The sequence below is a fragment of the Podarcis muralis genome, chromosome 16 (genome assembly GCF_964188315.1).
Source record: "Podarcis muralis chromosome 16, rPodMur119.hap1.1, whole genome shotgun sequence".
In the NCBI taxonomy this organism is placed as follows: domain Eukaryota; kingdom Metazoa; phylum Chordata; class Lepidosauria; order Squamata; family Lacertidae; genus Podarcis; species Podarcis muralis.
The window spans coordinates 2,340,869-2,361,066 of record NC_135670.1 but is presented as its reverse complement, the minus strand read 5'-3'; the positions used below and the strand labels follow the sequence as shown (position 1 = coordinate 2,361,066).

The window sequence follows — 20,198 nt, the reverse complement described above, 5'->3', positions numbered from 1 at the left end:
ACTCTGGGCGGCTCCCAGTCGAGTGTTAAAAACAACACAGCTTTAGGATTTAGGCCCAGATTTAGAGCAAGATGACAGCACAGGTTGAAAGCATTAGACGTCGAGGAAATAAACAACTCTCTGACTTTTAGAAGACATCTGAAGGCAGCCCTGTTTAGGGAATTTTTAAATGTTTGATTCTATTTTTAATATTCTGTTGGGAGCTGCCCAGAGTGGCTGGGGAAACCCAGCTGGATGTATAAATGATATATTATTCTTATTCTTATTATTTATTTTAAAGCACCATGAAAACACTTTAAACACTCCTGGTTTCCCCCATAGAATCCTGGGAGTTGCAGTTTGTTATGAGAGTCACTGGGAGATTCCCTTCCCAGAGCTATAATCTCCAGAGTGGTTCAGCAATCAATCCCTCTTCCCAGGGAGCGAGGAAAGCAGGATAAAGTACGGACAGTCTGGTATCAACCAACCACTGGTGCATTTGTTGTTGTTTAATCATTTAGTCATGTCTGATGCTTCGTGACCCCCTGGACCAGAGCATGCCAGGCCCTCCTGTCTTCCACTGCCTCCCCCAGTTTGGTCAAACTCATGCTGGTAGCTTCAAGAACACTGTCCCACCACCTCGTCCTCTGTCGTCCCCTTCTCCTTGCGCCCTCCATCTTTCCCAACATCAGGGTCTTTTCCAGGGAGTCTTCTCTTCTCATGAGGTGGCCAAAGTCTTGGAGCCTCAGCTTCAGGATCTGTCCTTCCAGTGAGCACTCAGGGCTCATTTCCTTCAGAATGGAGAGCTCTGATCTTCTTGCAGTCCATGGGACTCTCCAGAGTTTCCTCCAGCACCAGAATTCAAAAGCATCAATTCTTCGGCCATCAGCCTTCTTGATGGTCCAGCTCTCACTGGTGCATTATCATTGTGCAAATCACAACCCCCACCCCCCAAAAAACCCCAGTCTGGAGGGGCTCTTCAGTATGACCAGTGATGCAGCCTTCTCCATGACAATGGCTGAACCCCAGGACTCCCTCCTGAGGAAGGCACCCGTTGCATTCTAGGAAATAATAATGATAACGATAATGATAATATTAACCCGCCTTCTTTCCTGACGGACACTCAGGGCAGGTTACAGGTGAAATGAGTCCAGCTAAAAACACGGACGGGGGAAAGCAATAATTAAAACAACAACAAAGCATTAAGAGAATTAAAACTACACGCACATGTGCACACACACACAAATCTATTAAAACCATACCGATAATTATAATAAAAACATCACGGCAACAGCCCTTTCATTAAAAGCAGTCAGTTCCCAGGTGTTCTGTTGGAACAAGAAAGTTTCCGCCAGCAAGGCTGGAGCCCGGCTGGCTTCTCCAGGGAGCGAGTTCGAGGGTCTGGGGGCAGAAAGGTTGAAAGAAAGCTGCCTTCTGCAGAGCCAGTGGTTTGGGATCGCCAGCACTGACTGGCAGCAGCAGTGGACCTCCAGGGATTCAGACAGGGGACGGAATCGGGGACCTTCTGCATGCAAGGCACATGCTACAACCCTCCCCAAATGTCTCGATCTGCCTTCTCAAAGTCAGCTCAAACCTTCCCTTCCAAGAAGGGCTCTGCTCCACCGACAGCTGCCACTCTCAACGGCCTTAACTTTCAATCTGCCGAATTTCTGCTGTGGTTGCCACGTTTCCTTTCAAAACTTCAATTTCAGTCTTTTCGTACTCAGTTATTTTGATAAGCTGCACCTTGAGTGGTTGTCGTTGTTTCAATAAAGAGAAGAGAGGCGAAGACGCTCTCAAGAAAGAAACCCTATATGGCAACATAATTTTATTACGTAGATTTATGTTTCTTAGCTGCTGGGCTTTATATTTTGATCATGTTATTATACAACTACCTATTTTTTTAAAGTGACAATTTTGGGCTACTCTGATGTCAGGCCAATGGCTTAACTAGTCCTTACAGCGGCCAACCAGAGGCCCCGACTGCAAACCGCAAAACAAGACCCAAACGCAAGAGCAAGTCTCTCCCCTCCTGCAATTTCCAGCAACTCGTATTCAGAAGAATTGCTTGCTGATCAGAAGGTCGGCGGTTCGAATCCCCGTGACAGGGTGATCTCCCATTGCTCAGTTCCTGCTCCTGCCAACCTAGCAGTTCAAAAGCACGTCAAAGTGCAAGTAGATAAATAGGTACCACTCCGGCGGGAAGGTGAACGGTGTTTCTGTGCGCTGCTCTGGTTCGCCAGAAGTGGCTTAGTCATGCTGGCCACATGACCCGGAAGCTGTACACCGGCTCCCTCGGCCAATAAAGCGAGATGAGCACCGCAACCCCAGAGTCGGTCACGACTGGACCTAATGGCCAGGGGTCCCTTTACCTTTAAGCTGGGGGCATCCCAGTCTCCTGTGGCAAGGAGTTCCACAGTTTAACTGCACTGCACAAAGGACTTTCTTCCATCTGTCCCAAATCTCCCAAACCTCATACTCCCTTGGAAGTCCAGGGAGAAAAACCCTTTTTTCCTCTCTATCCACTTTCTTCAACATTTCATAAACTCCTATTAGGTCACTTCCTATTTGACTTTTCTCTAAACCAAGAAGTCCCAAACGCCGCCACCCTTCTTCACAGAGTTGCTTCACCCCGTTCATCATTTTGGCTGCCCTTGTTTTACACGAGGGGTCAGCAAACTTTTTCAGCAGGGGGGCGGTCCACTGTCCCTCAGACCATGTGGGGGGCCGAACTATATTTTGGAAAAAAATAATGAACAAATTCCTATGCCCCACAAATAACCCAGAGATGCATTTTAAATAAAAGCACACATTCCACTCATGTAAAAACATGACAATTCCCGGACCATCCGCGGGCCGGATTTAGAAGGCGATTGGCCTTAGTTTGCCTACCCATGTTTTACACTAATGGCATCTGAACGGAAGGCCTTGGGGTCGTGGCACATAATACAAAATGCCGAACCACAACGAAAGAAGAGTGGCAGATGAAGATGGTGGACTTTGCAGAACTGGCGAAGCTGATGGGGAAAATCCGAAACCAGCACAACCAAGTATTCCAAAAAGACTGGAGTAAATGTACACAATATTTAAAAGACCGTTGTAAGCAACTAACAACACTAGTAGGGTTATCCGAAGACTAGTAATGAGAATCCCCCCCTTTCTATATTTATTTAAATTTGGAGGTATTTTCTAACGAGTTATATTATAATTGGAAAATATATAAAATGCTGTGATATCAAGGTTACTTTTGAAAGCCAAGAGGGTAGGAAGTTGACAGGCTCTAAAGAGCCAAAGAAGTAAGGTAGATAATAATGATGTGACTATATATGTTTAAATAGAAAATTAATTTAAAAATTGTGTGTGTGTGTGTGTGTGTGTGTGTGTGTGTACAAAAACAAAATGTTGAACCAGTGTGTGGCAGCTGTCAAAAAAAGGACCCCAGGGATCGTTAGTAAAGGACTTGGAAGCAAAACTGCCAAGATCCTAATGGCGTTATAAAAATCTATGGTGCAGCCACACTTGGAATATAGATTTATAAAACTTCTGTTGTGTCAGCTGTTAGTCAGGTCAAGAGAAAGCCGTATCAGTTTCACCAGTGACTCAGTTTCTCGTTGATGACGCTTTAATTGATGGGATGTGCCCCCATACACACCTTTAGAAACTGGGGGTGGGTGGGGGAGGAAGGAAAGAAGAAACAGCTTTCTGGGAAATTGGCCACATTCCCACAGCACTCATTTAAAGCACCTGAATTGTAGATTGTTGGAGGTGCTGGGAAACGTAGCACTGCAAGGGGGGTAAACTACAGTTCCCGTGATTCTTCGTGGGCATTAAATGGGGCATGCGGATGTTGACCATCGGCACGACTCCTGCCATTTCAATGGACATGGCTCCCCCCCGAAGAATCTTGGGAACTGTAGTGTCAAAGGTGCCGTGAACCATAGCGGTCCAGCGCTTTCACTGGAGACCAGAGGGTACCCCTATTGGGCAGGTGCCACCTCAGTATATTGTATAGAAAACCAGTCTGAAAGATGCCCTCTGTATTTTAAACTCGAACTGCAGCCTGGGCCACCCTCTCTCAAACACCACATTCCTTCTGGGAACGTCTCTCCTATATTATATTTTTGCAAGCGTCACGTTGTAGTTTGCACGGCCGCCAACAGGGGGCCAGGCTAACTTTGTGGCTTAGGGCCCTCGTATTTACGGGATGGCCTCTCCTGGTCTGCCCCACAGAGGAACTTAAGGTCCATGAATAACCATAGCTTAGAGGTTCCGGGCCCTAAGGAAGTCAAACTATCCTCCCCCAGGGCCTTCTCAGTGGTGGCTCCGACCTGGTGGAATGCTCCGTCCCATGTTTTAGCACTTTAACTTCCTGCACGTGTTTTAACGTATCGTAAACGTTTCCCCTTGATTTCAACTCATTCGCCTTTTTGCAAACCGCTTTGAGGGTTTTTTAAACAAACAAACAAACAAACAAGCGTTGTGCAAATTTTATGAAATGAATAATCATTAAATAAAGGGATGGTGTGTTGGTCAATGGAGTCAGCAGAGGCGGGAAATGAAGACCCACAAATGATACGCTTGTAAGGTACCCCTGCATTGGCCCGTTTACAGAATTCTGGAACCGAATGAGACCTCGTAAGGCCTTCTAGTCCAGCCTGCCTGCGCTAGACAAGGGTGTTAGTTTCACTGTCAAACTGTTCCCACCACCCATATTTTTCTCCTAATAGTGAACGGAAATGTGCCTTTCTTAACATTTTGTCATATGTGGTGGGAATGTAAGAAAGTAAAAAACTTCTGGGAAATGATATATAATGAGATGAAAAAGATGTTGAAATATACATTGCTAAAAAAAAACCAGAAGCATTTTTACTGGGCATTATAGGTGAGGATATCAATAGACAGGATGCAAAATTGTTTTTATATGCAACAACAGCGGCAAGAGTATTGTTGGCTCAGGAATGGAAGCAAGAAGAAATTCCGACGAAAGAAGAATGGCAGACAAAATTAATGGACTACGCAGAATTGGATAAAATGACAGGAAGGATTCGAAACCTGCGGGACCAGAGATTTACAGAAGATTGGAAGAAATATACAAATTATTTGAAGAGCAGCTGTAATCAACCAATTACGCCAGTAGGACTACAGGAAGTTTTGTAAGGAGAAATATATGAAACATTGCCAAGAAGAGAAAGAAAAGAGATATTAGCTATGAGATTTAAAAGTAAAAGTGAAAATAAGAAATGTAAATTAAGTGAATAGATTGGAAAATTTTCAGATGTGCTTGATGGAAGTCAAAAAATTGTATAAGATGTAAAAGTACGTTTAATTATTGTTGGAAATGATACGTTGAAAAACTAATAAAAATTTATATATATAAAAAAGGAAATGTGCCTTTTTTGGGCGCTTCAAGCCATGCCCTCTGGAGCGGCCGAGAGCGCCACCAGAACCCAACCAAGTCCAATGCAGAACAGGAATCGCAGCTACTGAACCCCACTGATTATTTGAGCCCATTTATTTCGCTGGGTCTGAGTAGGGATGGAGGAGCAGTCGACATTCAAAGACAAAGTCGTTTCATTTGAAATACACACTTCTCCAGATGTTGCAGTGCAAAATCCCCCAGTCCAGTAACGTGTTGCCAAAAAATGCACATACCAGGGTATTTTTTTGTTATATTTGCATTCGCCTCTTCCTCCCCAAAAGGAGCCCAGGGCAGAACAGACACTGAACATCTGAAGCATTTAAAAACAAGAGTGCAAAGTGTTCTCACGTATAGTGCAAAGGGTAAATATTTGAGTGAAAATAGCGTTTATATTTGGGGGAACCGCATTGTTAAAAATGGGTGCCTTGGGCAAAAATGCATACAGACACGGGAATATTGGGAGAGATTTGCACTTAAAAGCTGAAAGACTTAAAAAAAGAAAAGATGAGTTGATGTGGAAATGTGCAGAACTTAGCTTGAGATTGGAAAAACTGAAACTGGACGTATCTGCCCATCCCTAAGTCCGAAACGGACTTAGTTGAACGCATCAAATCTTTGACCTCTTCTCATTTTACTGCTGGGAGCTGGAAGAGTTCATCCAGGAAGATGGAAAAGTGATTATAAGGGTCTAGGGATGCGGGTGGCGCTGTGGGTTAAACCACAGAGCCTAGGACTTGCTGATCAGAAGGTCGGCGGTTCGAATCCCCGCGATGGAGTGAGCTCCCGTTGCTCGGTCCCTGCTCCTGCCAACCTAGCAGTTCGAAAGCACCTCAGAGTGCAAGTAGATAAATAGGTACCGCTCTGGCGGGAAGGTAAGCGGCGTTTCCGTGCGCTGCTCTGGTTCGCCAGAAGCGGCTTAGTCATGCTGGCCACATGACCCGGAAGCTGTACGCTGGCTCCCTCGGCCAGTAAAGCGAGATGAGCGCCGCAACCCCAGAGTCGGTCATGACTGGACCAAATGGTCAGGGGTCACTTTACCTATGGTTTTCTCTGTGGAATACCTTTAACCAACAAGGGGAAAAACAACATCCTCTTTCCTGACAAATCATCCCAGGACAAATGATAGCTGGGTGAACGGATTCAGGAAATGCAAGAGCTTGGAATGTGTGGCGGGCTCACAAGACAGGTGAACAAGGGGGTCCCTATTGGTTCAAGGTTGACACCCCTACACAAATCGCTAGCTGATGGTCCGAATTATTTTTCCATGTGGTTTTTACTGTTTATAACAAGCACATGAAGGGGGAAAACCCTGCAAGGTCTGTCCAATGGCCTGTCACAGCCCAGCGTCCTGTTCGTACAGTGGTCAAACGCCCCCGGGGACCCAGAAATTCTAGATAGACTGTGTCTGGACCTGGAGGCTCCATAAGAAGAGGCCCGTCAAGGATCAACGGTCTCGTTAGATTGTAAAATCCATGTTAAATTGCTGTTTTCGGGGTTGTTTTGTCTGGAACGGATTAATCCGTTTTGCATTCCTTTCTATGGGAAAGCGTGCCTTGGTTTTGGAACGCTTTGGTTTTGGAACAGGCTTCCGGACCGGATTAAGTTTGAGAACCAAGGTACCCCTGTACTTTATAAAACAGGCAGATTGAGAGAGGGGTTACAAAGCCTTTATGTTCAACAGTCACTTTCCGAGCGGAGACACTCACGGCTCAAAGCGCCGCCGAACATCCCTCCCATTTCACAGATGGGGAAACCGAGGCGGAAAAGGCAGGGCCGGCCAGCTGCTGAACCGAAATCCTGCCCTGTCGTTCTCTCTCTGCTCAATTTCGCACGTCCAAAATTAGCATCACCCTTGGGCAGGTGAGAATGAACCGCTGGGTGCTTGGGGGGGGGGCTAGCCATCTCCCTGGACTCCGCTCTGCTGCTGCCATCACCTCTCCAAGTCTTCCTACCCTCCTTAACTGCTGTGAAACTTTCAGCTAGCCCCGAGCCAGGATCCTGGGGGTACTGCTGAGTATCTCCCTCTCTGCTAACTCCGGCTTTTGGATTGGCCTGGAGCTTCTCTCTCCCAACTCTCCTTGTGTTCCTTTTCCACCAGGAAAGTGCATTCTCCGGAGAATCTGTGGCCCCTCCAGGAAGTTGCTGGCCCCCACCTCCCATGGGAAAAGGATACAGCTCAGGGGGGAGAGCGCTGGCTTCACCTGCACCAGATCCTGGGTTCAATCCCTGGGATCCGCCAGCAGGGCTGGGAAAGGCTCTCACAGCTCCGGCAACCCTGCAGGTCCATCTCGGCAACGCTGAGCGAGGTGCGACAGTGGTAAAAAGCAGTTCGCTGCGTCCCCCTCCCTAGTGCCCCGGAAGGGTGCATTTGGGGCCCCAATCCTGAGATTCTCCACCCTTTGTCGGTCAGGAGTAAACTGTTTTTTTAAATGCTTTTGCAGCGGTACCTTGGTTCTCAAACTTAATCTGTTCCAGAGGTCTGTTCCAAAACCAAAGCGTTCCAAAACCAAGGCGCGCTTTCCCATAGGAAGGAACGCAAAACGGATTAATCCGTTCCACACTTATAAAAACAACTCCTAAAATAGCAGTTTAACATGGATTTCACTATCTAACAAGACCATTGATCCATAAAATGAAAACAATAAACAATGTACTGCAGTCACACAATCAATCAATCGATCGATCAATAGCTGAACTGGGTTCCACACAGTCACAAAAGCAAAACAAAAAGAGCCGCAAAAACAAAAAAAGCAAAATAAATAGCAAAAACAGACAGACCTCAAGGTAACACTCAAAACGGAGCACGTTCGGCTTCTGAAAAAAGGTTTGCAAACTGGAACACTAACTTCTAGGTTTGCAGTGTTTGGGTTCCAAGGCGTTTGAGAACCAAGGTACCACTGTATTCAGCCTCCTTATTCAATGCTATCCCTGCTCAGGGCAGTTCGCAGTCACAACTAGTTTAGTTCCGTTCATTTCCACAGGTCTACCTTGAGTAGCATTCGAACGCAGCTCCCAGAGGAGCCCTGGGCGGCAAACGCACCTGCTTGCTTGTTTTTAAATTAAAAATAACATTTAAACGACTGCTAGAAACACGGAGAAAACAATTAAGCACGACAAATCATTTAAAAAGCAAGCAAAACGAAAACCCACAAATGTAAACCAAATCAGATGTCTGGATATAAGCCTGTTAGAGCAGCGATGTCTTCCATGGGGGTCTAAAAGGAACAGTGATGACGCCGACTTAATATCAAGTGGCAGGGAGTTCCGAAGGAGAAGTGCCGCCTCACTATTGGGGGGGGGGGAGATCAGGAGTGGGGCACCCCTGACCAGCGGCCCTTCTGGGTGGGGCTGGTGGGTCAAATCCATCCCTTCATGTCCACCGCAGGTTCTTCGGAAGTGGAGCACCGCTGTCGCCAGGCTGCGAAAGATTTCCCCTTTCTGAAACAGAGGAGCGTCGCTGCTGCCGGTCAGTGTAAGCAGTGCTATGCTAGATAGGCCAATGATCTAACCGGGTACAAGGTAGCTTCTGAAATTCCTCATCTCCCTAGAGCTGAGGGCCCAAAGCTCAAACGGAAGAGGGTTTTTCTGTTTTGCTTTATGCAGCAAAAGTCTCTCCACCTACCCAGGGGAGAAAATTTAAGTTTCTCGTGAGGGAAAGGCAGCCGGTTTCTTGAAAGTGCCCTCCCCGCCCCGAAGGATGCAGCAAACCCACCTGACCGCCGGCTTGACCGGAGGGGGCCATGCCAGCCCGTTTGGGGGGGTGATTTCGGAGCTGGGAGGTGGGGCAGAGATTACCAGCAGCTTAGGAATCACGTCCGAGGGAGATCAGCTGGTCCCCCAGCAAAGAGCCCTTGCCCGGCGCATTAACATATTAGCTGAAATCCTAAGCGGTTAAAAATAAAAGCAATTGCTTGCAAGAAGGGAGCGGGGACAGAGTTTACCCGGGTCCAACTCTTGGGATGCCAATCGGCTGGTAAAATTGTGAGGTCTCCAGAGGGTTCTTAGATACCTTTAGTCATTTCCTTTCCAACTACATTCCACTTAGAAAAAATTCACTGCAATGTGTAGGCCCCAGGTTAGGTATGTTTTCCAATTCAACAAGTCTCCTGGGAATAGCACTAGGTGAGAGGCAGCGGTGGTGTAGTGGTTAGAGTGGCGGACTAGGACCTGGGAGAGACCAGGGTTCGGATCCCCACTCTGCCAGATGAAGCTCACTTGGGCGACAGTCGTTGGCTCTCAGGTTGTCATACCTCACAGGGTTCTTGTGGGGATTAAACGAGGAGAGCCTAATTATTAATTATTATTATTATTATTATTATTATTATTATTATTATTATTATTTATACCCCGCCTATCTGGCTGGGCTTCCCCAGCCATTCTGGGCAGCTTCCAACAAAATATTAAAATACAGTAATGCATCAAACATTAAAAGCTTCCCCAAATACTATATGGCCCAGCTGCTAGACTGATGGACTGAAAAGGTCCCCCGCTCTGTACATGCTCAGAGGCACTATGGCCACAAACGAAGTATGCGCTGCACATCCAAAGCACATCAAAAGCATGGTTTTCCATGCACACATCCAAAGAAAGAATACTGGGTGCTGGGAACTGTAGCTATGGGTGGGGAATATACTACAGTTCCCAGCGTTCTGTTTCGGGTGGGGGGGGGAATGGGCTTTTGATGGGGGCTCCAACTCAGCTCAGGACCAGAGCCCAAAGAATTTGTCTTGAAGCCCACCGGGAGCATCTAATAAGAATGGAAAAAGTGCCTCTGAGCAGATGCAGAGTTCACCCGGCTTTTCTTCCAAGCAGACCAAATCATGGGTGGGCAAACTAAGGCCCGGGGCCGGATCCGGCCCAATCGCCTTCTAAATCTGGCCAGTGGACAGTCCGGGAATCAGTGTGTTTTTACACGAGTGGAATGTGTCCTTTTATTTAAAATGCATCTCTGGGTTATTTGTGGGGCATAGGAATTCACTCATTATTATTTTTTCCAAAATATAGTCCAGTCCCCCACAAGGTCTGAAGGACGGTGGACCAGCCCCCTGCTGAAAAGGTTTACTGACCCCTGAACCAAATTCAGGATTTTGGCAAAGAGGGGAGTATTAGGGTTCGAACAGGCAGCCCCAAACTCGGCCCTCCAGATGTTTTGGGACTACAACTCCCATCATCCCTAGCTAACAGGACCAGTGGTCAGGGATGAGGGGAATTGCAGTCCCAAAACATCTGGAGGGCCCAGTTTGGGGGTGCCTGGCTTAGAAGATGGGCTCAAGGGACATTGTGATAACGCTCTCTACACGCAAACACACATTCATAATCCTGAAGAAGTCAACGAGAGAAACAGATGCACTGTAGTTAAATGAACAGCATCGCAGCCGCATGAAGCTCTGCCATGCTAGCTACCTGAAGCCATGGGGTGCCTCTTCCACTGTCCCACAGTGCACACACTTCCAAGGAATCTAGTCCTCATCCTTTGAGACTTGCAGACTACACACCACATCCTTTCCGGAACTGGCCAAAAAACCTCTGCTCTGACTGTTGGGCATCACTACCTTAACTAGGAATAAAAATCCCAGCAACTTGACGTGCAAGCACTCTCCCCCAATGTTCCTAATCCTCATGGTTGTGGAGCCAGGATGGAAAATATGGTAGGATTCTGCTTTCGAACCCCAGACTGACCACCCAGGCAAACAAGCCAAGACCATCCTCATCTGCTAGCTCTGCAAGGAGATAAAAAATTGGGGAAGACGCGAGATCCGGATGTAAATATTTGGCAGCCGTCAGCTGGGAGAATAAATCAGACTACAGAGGTGCAGGGCTACAATTTAGTAACAACCCGGCTACTTTGTGGAAAATATTTGGGCTAACAGGCTACTATAGTATGGAGTCAAAGTTGCGAATCTATTAGAAATCAGTGGAAAGGGGAAATAGCTGATTAACACGGGTCATTCATTTGAAATGGGTCTACTCTGCGCTGGGTGCTCACCGCATCTTCAAAGTGCACAGCTCCCCAGAATTTATGGGAAGTGTAGTTTGCAGAGGGTGCTGGGAATTGTAGTTTGGTGAGCCGGTAAAACTATACTTCCCAGGATTCTTGTGTTGGGGGAGAAGGTTGCAGGCTTTAAATGGACAGGGTAGAAAACAGCCTGCTATTCAGGAAGCTCTGATATGAGGAACACAACACCTGGAAGAAGTGTAGTTTGCAGAGGGTGCTGGGAATTGTAGTTTGGCGAGCCGGTAATACTATAGTTCCCAGGATTCTTGTGTTTGGAGGGAAGGTTGCAGGCTTTAAATGTACGGGGTAGTAAACAGCCTGCTATTCAAGAAGCTCTGATATGAGGAGCACAACGTCTGGAAGAAAAACCAAATAAATAATGGAGCTAGACATTACTGAGAAGGCCGGCAGGGACGGACTGCATACTTGTGGCTTTTTTAAGTCTCAAGGGCTTCACCCTGTGAAACAAATGCTTAAACATTTTTTAAATAAAAAAATGGAATCAAAGAATTGTAGGGCTGGAAGGGACCTCAGAGGGTCATGTAGTCCTACCTGCCGTTTGGTTGGCTGAATATGTTTTGATTCCCATGAACCGCCTCGATTTCTTTTTACGGCACACAAGTGTTTTCATTAAATAAATGAAGTAATTAACCTGCACCCCAATTTGCATATGCTGATTCACACACAGAGAGATGCAAATTTCAGCCTCTGCCCTAAGTGGAGAGGGTTCTTCGTGGAGTGCCCGGGAACATTGAAAAGCAAAGTAATATATATTTAAATAATTTTTTTAAAAAGCAGAAAAAGCCCCTCTCCTCTAACAACGCCCCCCCAAAAAAAACTCCTGGAGACAAAACATGTCAAATTTGCAGAGTGAAAACGGAAGCCAGATGTTGAGCTGAAAACTTTGAAAGTATTTTTGTGGGGAGGTTGAAAAAGAGAGGTTGAAAAAGATTTCGGCGAGATGAGAGCAGCTCCGGTTCTTGGAGGTGACGGCTGGGGAGCAGTTGGGGGGGGGGGGAGAGGAAGAGGAAGAAGAAGAAGAAGAGGAGGAGGAGGCCGGGTGCACCCTCTGTACCAGGGAATCCAAAAGGTTCTGGGCCACCTCAGTCCCAGGAGAGATGGAGAAAGGGAGTCTCCTCTGGGGTGGCAGGAGATGGCTTTAACAGGAGAGTGAAGGTGTTCATTAGGGAGGCAGAAGACGCTGCGGAACGAAACCCAGCTTCGCTCTGAAACTGGCCAAGCCGCGTTCACAACTCATCTCTCTCTCTCTGCCTCGGAGAGAGAGAGAGAGAGAGATACGATCTCTTTTCCTCTCTCTGCCGGAGAGAGCGAAGGACTCGAGATTGCCGCTGTGCCGTAACCACCATGCAAATGACTTAATTGGGGCGCTCTCTCTCTCTCCCTCTCTCTCTCTCAGATGGGAGGAGGGTTTTGTCAACAACCCCAAAGGGGACAAAAAAATAAAAATAAAGAGAGAGGGTAGGAAAAAAAACGCAGCGAAGGGGTGGCGGTGGCAATCTGGGCCTTAGAATTATTAATCCTACCAGGATTTCAGCTCAGGCCTCCCTTTGCCTGTGTACGCACCATAGATTAAAGCACACCCCCCCCAATAAAAGGCACTTGGGAACTGTAGTTTAGTCCTCACAGAGCTACAGTTCCCAGCACCCCCAAAAACTACAGTTCCCAGGATTCTTAGGGTGAGGGAAAATGTGCTTCAGGTGTATGGCATGCCCCCAGAAGGGTGCCTCAACGGGTGATCAGGCTAGAGAGACATAATCCCCAAAGGTTTGGAGGGTTGGTGTCAAAATGTGCAGGGAAAATGTCCCACCCTCACCTTTGACCCCAGAATGCTGTGTACCCTGTGAAATTGTTAGTCTGCCCAGCTCAGCCTCGTCCACACTGACAGTTTTCCTGGTTTTCAGGCAGGGCACATTCCTGACCTCACCTGGAGATGCCAGGATTTGAACCTGCAACCTTCCACCTGCAAAGCAGACGTCTAGAGAATGAACTATATGCCTTTACCCTTCTTAACAGCGAAGGGTCTTTGCAAGCACATTTCGGATACTTTTCCTTTGGGGGCTTATCTGGGGAGAATGTGCCTTCGTGAAGATTCTCTCTCTTGAGAAAGAAACAGGAGACGGTGTCAAAAGAACGCAGGAATGTGGAATCGGTTCCTTGAATTCAGGACTGTCAACCTCGACTGCCCAGGGCCAGTACTCAAGGTCCAGGACTAAGATTCTAGTCCACCTACGTTATGCACAAAGGCCTGGTTTAAATGAAAACAAACGAGATGCCTTCATACAGTCAATGCATCCTTTTCATGGATATCAACAAAGTTTTATTTGGGGGGCGGGGAGCGTAATCACAGCTATGGGTCACTGCAGAGCTGGTTCTATGGTAGCCGGGACAAGGCGCCCACCTGCAGACAAAGAACTGGGTGGCCATCAAAGGTGTAAGAGTGAACTGATGTTCCGGGGACCACAAATTTCATCCTGCACATGCTACCCGACTTTGAAACAACTGGGAAGCCCCTTCCCCAACCCACCCCAAGAACAACAACTCCCCAACACACTTAACCTGCTTTAACTCCAGTTCTGTTCCCGCACACTGGTAAAGAGGAGTTTGCACCTGCCCCACAGAGCTGCCTCGCTTTTCCTCCCTGTGAAATGGGCCCCACTCCCAAGAGACTTTTCTGTGCAGAAAACTGAGCACGTCAAAACTGAAATCCCGCAAAAATACAGGAGGAGGAGAAGGAGAAGGAGAAGGAGAAGGAGAAGGAGAAGGAGAAGGAGAAGGAGAAGGAGAAGGAGAAGGGAGGAAGTAATAAAAGACATTGAGGCATAAACATGGCTTCTTATTTTGGAGAGGTGGTTCCGATGGCCAATAGGTCATTTTGCAAGGGAAGATGTGGGACAGAATATATATATTTTTTGTAAACAATGCAACCACTCGCATCTCCCAGGGGAGGGGGCTATCAGGGGCTACTGGCCATGACACCCATGCTAGGCCTCCCCTGTCAGAGCCACATTTGACTCTCAATCCCAGTTTTTGGGAATCCCAAGCGGGGAATCTGGTGGTTGTCCTCTGAGGCTCGGATGGAACCTCCAGGTCCAGCGGCAGTCTATTCACACTCCTGGGTCCTGAGGGGCATTTGCCCACTGTTCGGAACTGGATGCCAGATCACGCGGCCCTATCTGATGTCTTTATTGCCTGATACAGAGGGAAGAGGGCAGTGCTATTTTCTTTAAAAGAAGAGGTGCCGGAATTCACCACAAACAATTCCCTCCTTCTTTTAGAGTGGAAATGCCACACACCTGAGAGGGGCCGGAACTGAGTTCCGGTGAGTTCCCCCTGGGGGAAAAAAGCGCTGGAAGAGAGACTATAACATTCCCACCCACCCCCAAAAAACCCCACACACATTGGGCACAACCTGATCCCAACAGATTAAGGAAATAATCCATGGCACTTCTGAGATTCTCTAGGAGGTGAAGGCAAAGAATAACCACCGCCGGTTTGGTTGCGGGGATATAACTGCAAATCACTCTCACCGAAAAAGCAACAGAACAAATCTGATTTTTGCAAAGCATAGTGGAAAAGCATGGAAAGGCAACATTTAAAGGGGAGTGTTTTTTTTTTTTAAAGAGCACACGCTGGTGCTCAACGATCTCGAAGTGATTGCAAAAGAGTTAGAAATCCCTCTGGCTAGCCCCCCCCCCCCAATTTTTGGGAAAGCTGAGTCCCCACAGCGATACTCTCTAAATAGGGTTGCTTAAAAGAGGGTGGGGAAAGAGCCCTATTTTGCGGACCCCCCTTATTTCTGCCAGATATCACCGGAATCACTGATGCCCCTCACTGAGATGCAACCACCCCTTTCTCCACCCACCCAAATAGCCCCCTCCCAACTTAATTCTCTTTTGATGCCCCCCTCCCCGAAATAACTATACCTTTCCCCAAATAACCCTCCTGCCTCTGGATCGCAGAGGGTGGGTGTGTCCAACGCCAACCCCCCCTCTCCCTGTGCCACCCACTTTTCCCCACTGGATACCCAAACTTGACAAACTTACCTCGCCTCGAAATCCACCTCGCGTTCACCCCGCCTTCCCCCTCTCCGTCTTTGACGACCCCCTTTTCACTTTTTGTCCCTCGCATCGGGGAAGGAAACAGCTTTCCTTCTCTCCATCCCAACACCAGAAAAAGCCCCGCGCCCCCTCCCTTTGGGGGGGGTCTTCTCCTCCCCACCGCCTGGATCCCAGCGGGGCAGAGCGCGCCTCCAGGACGCACCAGGGCGCACAGGGGCGCATTCGTGGGCAGCTTTGCGCGCTTACCTCTGGCGGCGGCGGCGGCGGCTTCTCTACCGCGCTTGGCTTCCGCGGGGCTGCCGAGGCTGGCGTTGAAGTCCATGGAGCCGGCGTGGAGTTTGCGCCGCCCTGCGCCTCTCCAGCTGGCTCCGGCTGCGGAAAGAGCGCGCAGCCGCCGGCGCTCCGGGAGGACCCTGCTGGGCTGACTTGGCTAGAGGCAGACGCGGGTCCGGCGGAGCAGGGGAGAGCAGTGGCGCTCCGAACCGGCGGCGGCGCGCTTGCACAGGCCGCGCGCGGCCGCCAGGGGCGCACCGATGCGGCCCGGCTCCTCCCCGCGCGGCCTGCCTGCGCAACAGGCGGCAATTAAACCGGTTCAGCTTCCCCGCCCAGACCGCGGCACTCTCTCGGCTGGAAAATCACGCGACGGGCCCTACGCTTTCTGCCTCTCTGCCTAACCAAACTCTCGCCAACAAACACCTCCCGCCTGGGCAGCAGGCAGAAGTTCGTCTGGTTAAGCTTACCCGCCCTGATTAATGTTTCCCCACCCCCACTCGCCAGCGCCGCGTTGGAAAAGATTCGTCACCCGTATATATTTTTTTCTTCTGCCTGTGCTTAACTCTCGTCCCCCGTGCAACAGGCAGCAATTAGACTGGTCAAGCGTCCTCTCTCTGATTAATGCTCCTCCTTCCTCGTTGGAAAAGATTTGTCACCCGTAGACTTTTCGCCTGTGCTTAACCAGACACTCGCTCCCTTCACCCCGTGCAACAGGCAGCAATTAAACCGGTCAAGCGTCCCCTCTCTGATTAATGCTCCCCCCTTGGAAAAAAAATCATTTATTAATTTTCTGCCTGTGTCACTCAAACCGCCGCTTGAAGTTGTTTTTTTAATGCTTAACAACTGGAAAACTGGCTGTCGTTAAACTGGTGAAGCTTTCCTAACCGCCTTGGGTCGGGGAAACGCACGCACAGCACCGGTTGCATTCCTGTCTGCTTCGTGGCGCTTGTTTTGTGCCAGGTGTTCCATAGTTATTGTTGTTATTCTTAGGGAGAGAGTTCTGTTAGCGGCCCCTCTCTTACACGGCGTCTGAAGCTTTTAATAACTGCGGCAACAGGCTTTAATTAAACAGGTGAATCAGAAGGTGTCACCCTGGCAGACCTCACCAGTTGGATTTTTGTCTGTCCTGCAAACGCTTGCTCTGCCTCAGCTCTAAAGCTTAGATGCTGAAGAACTGCACAATTATGGGCTGTCATTAAACAGGTGAAGCTTCCTCTTATCCTTCTCCCAAACTTGAAGAAACCTCACCTGTTGCTCTACCACCTTTATCTTGGAAAGGAACGTTTTCCCTCCACTCACTCTCTCATAAGACATCTGTGCCTTTAAGCACTGAACAGTAATCCCACACCAAAAAAATATCTAGGGGGCATTACCTGTTGAATTTCTGTCTGCCGCATTCCCTATTCTGACTCTGCCATTAAACCAGCGAAGCTTTTCCCTAAACAACATCACCAGTTGCATTTCTGCTGGCCACGCAACCAGCTCGCCCCACCCTCGGCCCCTCCCTGCCTCGTTATATAAGACTGCCACCCCGCCCCGATGAGGCCTCTATCCCTACCAACATCGCAGCAAGGCCATAATTAAACAGGTGAAGCTTTTCCTGCAACTAGCATCACACCTACTTGGAAGGAAAGACGTTACCAGCTGTATTTCTGCCTCTCGGGCGGCGCTACCCCACCTGTTGGACGGCAAAGAGCTTTATCTGCTCGCCCCGCTCCGCATGCAAACATTCAATATTAGGCTTGCCAGCTGTCCCAGCGAGGCCTGCTCTTTTGCGTTTAACACCCGCGTAATAGCTTGCACATCAGACAGAAACTCGACAGGTGATGTGTCCCCCTAAAAAACGGAACCAGTGTTTTTAACGTGCATTTGCCAAACTACACGCTGCAAATTAACTGGGATGAGGTCTGCAAAACAAATAAATAAAATGATTTCCTATTCGTAAAAGTTTTTAGACTGACATTAAGTCCGGTATATACAATCTCCCCCTCTATTGGATTGTGCAGGTTGCTATTATATCTCGTTTATAAACAGAGCGGCTGTATTTTCATATGCATTTGTTAAAACAATCTCTTTTAGGAATTGCAGCGCATTACATTTTTTGGGCAAAGTTTCGGATAGGAATCATTTTGCGAAAAGGAAAGGAAGGAAAGCCACATAGGCCCAGCCCCTATTTCCCCCAAAGTGACCACACTCTCGTCTCCTGCTCACTGAAATGTCCCACGGCAGGCAGAAATCCAACTGGTGCTGTTCTTCGACATCCCTACCCTGAAAACGTACTTTCCACTAGAAACCTGCAACCTTTTATTTCTTTTTTTCCTGGTGAGGCTGTGGTGGTTTTAGCTACTGCCGGACAGGCAGAAATACAACTGGTGCGGTTGTCTGGGTATGAAACGCCGCCTGCCCTTGCAGTATTTTCTGACGTGTCCTGAAGATGTCTGCTTCCTTAAACGCCTTCTTTGACAGGCAGAAGTACAACAAAAGCAGTTTTCTAGGCATACAGATCTCACATCCTCACCAAGAATTGCCCAGCGGTTGCCATTATCCTCCTCTTGTTTATGCGTAAAAGTTGCACAGCTGGCAGAAATGCAACTGGTACAGCGCCCTGCGCACGCAGTTCCCGCTCCTGTCCCCCAACCCCATCTGGTCTTTGGCTGCCTCTCCCACCCCCAATTCCCCATCTCTCTCTCTCTCAGGCAGAGATGCAACCGGAGCGCCTCTCCTCCTAACAGTACGTGGGTTACCACCTCTTCTCCTCAAATCCCTCGGCACTTTAACAGGGGCAGGCAGGAATTCAACCGGTATAGCTCCATCACCCCACCCTCCATACCAAAACGTTTGCAGGGGGCGCCACGTTCGCCATCTTCCTTTAATTCCTGCATTAACAGGCGGGGGGGGGGGAGCAGAGGTTGAATCTGTCAGGGACTCTCCCAGTTGTGGTGCCTGCATTCCGGTGGGTTGGAGTAGATGACCTTTGGGGGACCCCTTCCCATTCTGTTATCCGACCAACGTCCCGTTCTGGCCGCCCCCTCTCCTTCCTCTGACAGCTGCCTCAACAGGCAGCGATACAACCGGTACAGCTCCCCTGTGAGGCACGGGAACCATAACCCTACGAAATAACCCTCCTCTTTTTTTTGCATTTGTGTTTTCTCGGCACATCTCATTCCTTGACAGGCAGAAACACAACCGGTGCAGCTCCCCTGTGAGGCACGGGAACCCTAACCCTACGAAATAACCCCACCCTCTCTTTTTTTGCATTTGTGTTTTCTCGGCACATCTCATTCCTTGACAGGCAGAAACACCACCGGTGCAGCTCCCCACGAGCGCGCAACCCCACTGGCCCATCATTTCCCAGCGGATGCCACTTGCAATCCCCCTTCGCGGCCGAACTGCCTCCCCCTCTTTAACATCTGCCTTGACAGGCCGAAATCCAACCGGGGCAGCACGCCCAAACCCACGGCTTTTGGCCCTTTTCCACTAAAAAAGAGACACACAGAGCGAGCCCGGCTGGTACCCAGCGGCTCCGACCAGCAGCACTCGATTAGCCGGGGCTGGGCTTTGCTCTGCCACATTACACAACGAGCTCTTGCTCCGTGTCATTCCAGCCCGGGCGCTGGATCGGGGCCAGCAGCGCCTCGCCAAACTCCGGGCGGTAAACACAGCCGCGCAGGCAGCCACGCCGAGGCCGCGTGACTCGCCCTGTCCATCATCCCCCGCCGCCCCGCCCACCCCTTCCCCACCAGTCACGTGGAGCCGGGCATGGGCGTCCGGAGGCTTGCTTCCTTTTTTATTTTATTTTATTTTATTTTATTTTATTTTATTTTATTTTATTATTTTATTTTAAAACTCCTCCTCCTCCTCCTCTCTCTGTTATAAGGCTCTTAGTTCCTGGAACGTTTTGCATTTCACATGCAATTGAAAGAATCCCACGCTTTCCATCTTTGATAAGGCGTTTTTAAAAACCCTCAAGTTCATAGTGTTGATTTGCATTTAAAGAATCCCCATCTAAAATCCCCCGAATTTATATTGGATTTTTGCATTGAGAAGAATCTCCTCCTCCTGTTGTCGGGCGTTTAAAATCCCCCCAACTTTATATACCCATTTAAAAAACTTTTCTCCTGCCTCTCTTGCAAGAGTGCACACCTGTTTTGCAGGAAGACCAATGCTTTTCATCTGTTTTATTTTCTCTCTTTTTTTTGCATTTAGAAAACTCGCCTTTTTCCTGGTGGGGAACAAAAAGCCACAGGGAAAACCACACCAAGACAGTCGAGAGCTCTGTATTAAAGTGGCAGTGGGAGCTGCACCAGTAGTATTTCCGCCTGTCTTGGCTTGCTCCCAGGTTAGGACTGCAGCCTTTGCCTTTTTCTTGAGGGCCTGACCCTGAACTGGACACTTCTTGCGTCAGCTCTACCTACTAGGCCAGCCTTCCCCAAACCTCAACCCCTCTGGATGC

At 48.7% G+C, this 20,198-nt stretch overlaps 1 protein-coding gene across 1 annotated transcript in view; it reads right to left on the bottom strand.

The window, feature by feature from the left end:
• RORC (RAR related orphan receptor C) overlaps nt 1-16,254 on the bottom strand; it is a 93,904-nt gene extending 77,650 nt beyond the window's left edge. Inside the window, exon 1 of the mRNA XM_028710987.2 lies at nt 15,719-16,254. Within this exon, the coding sequence (XP_028566820.2) occupies nt 15,719-15,794 (76 nt within the window). The 5' untranslated portion in view covers nt 15,795-16,254. The remainder of the gene's footprint in view (nt 1-15,718) is intronic.
• Between the last annotated feature and the right edge of the window lie 3,944 nt (nt 16,255-20,198).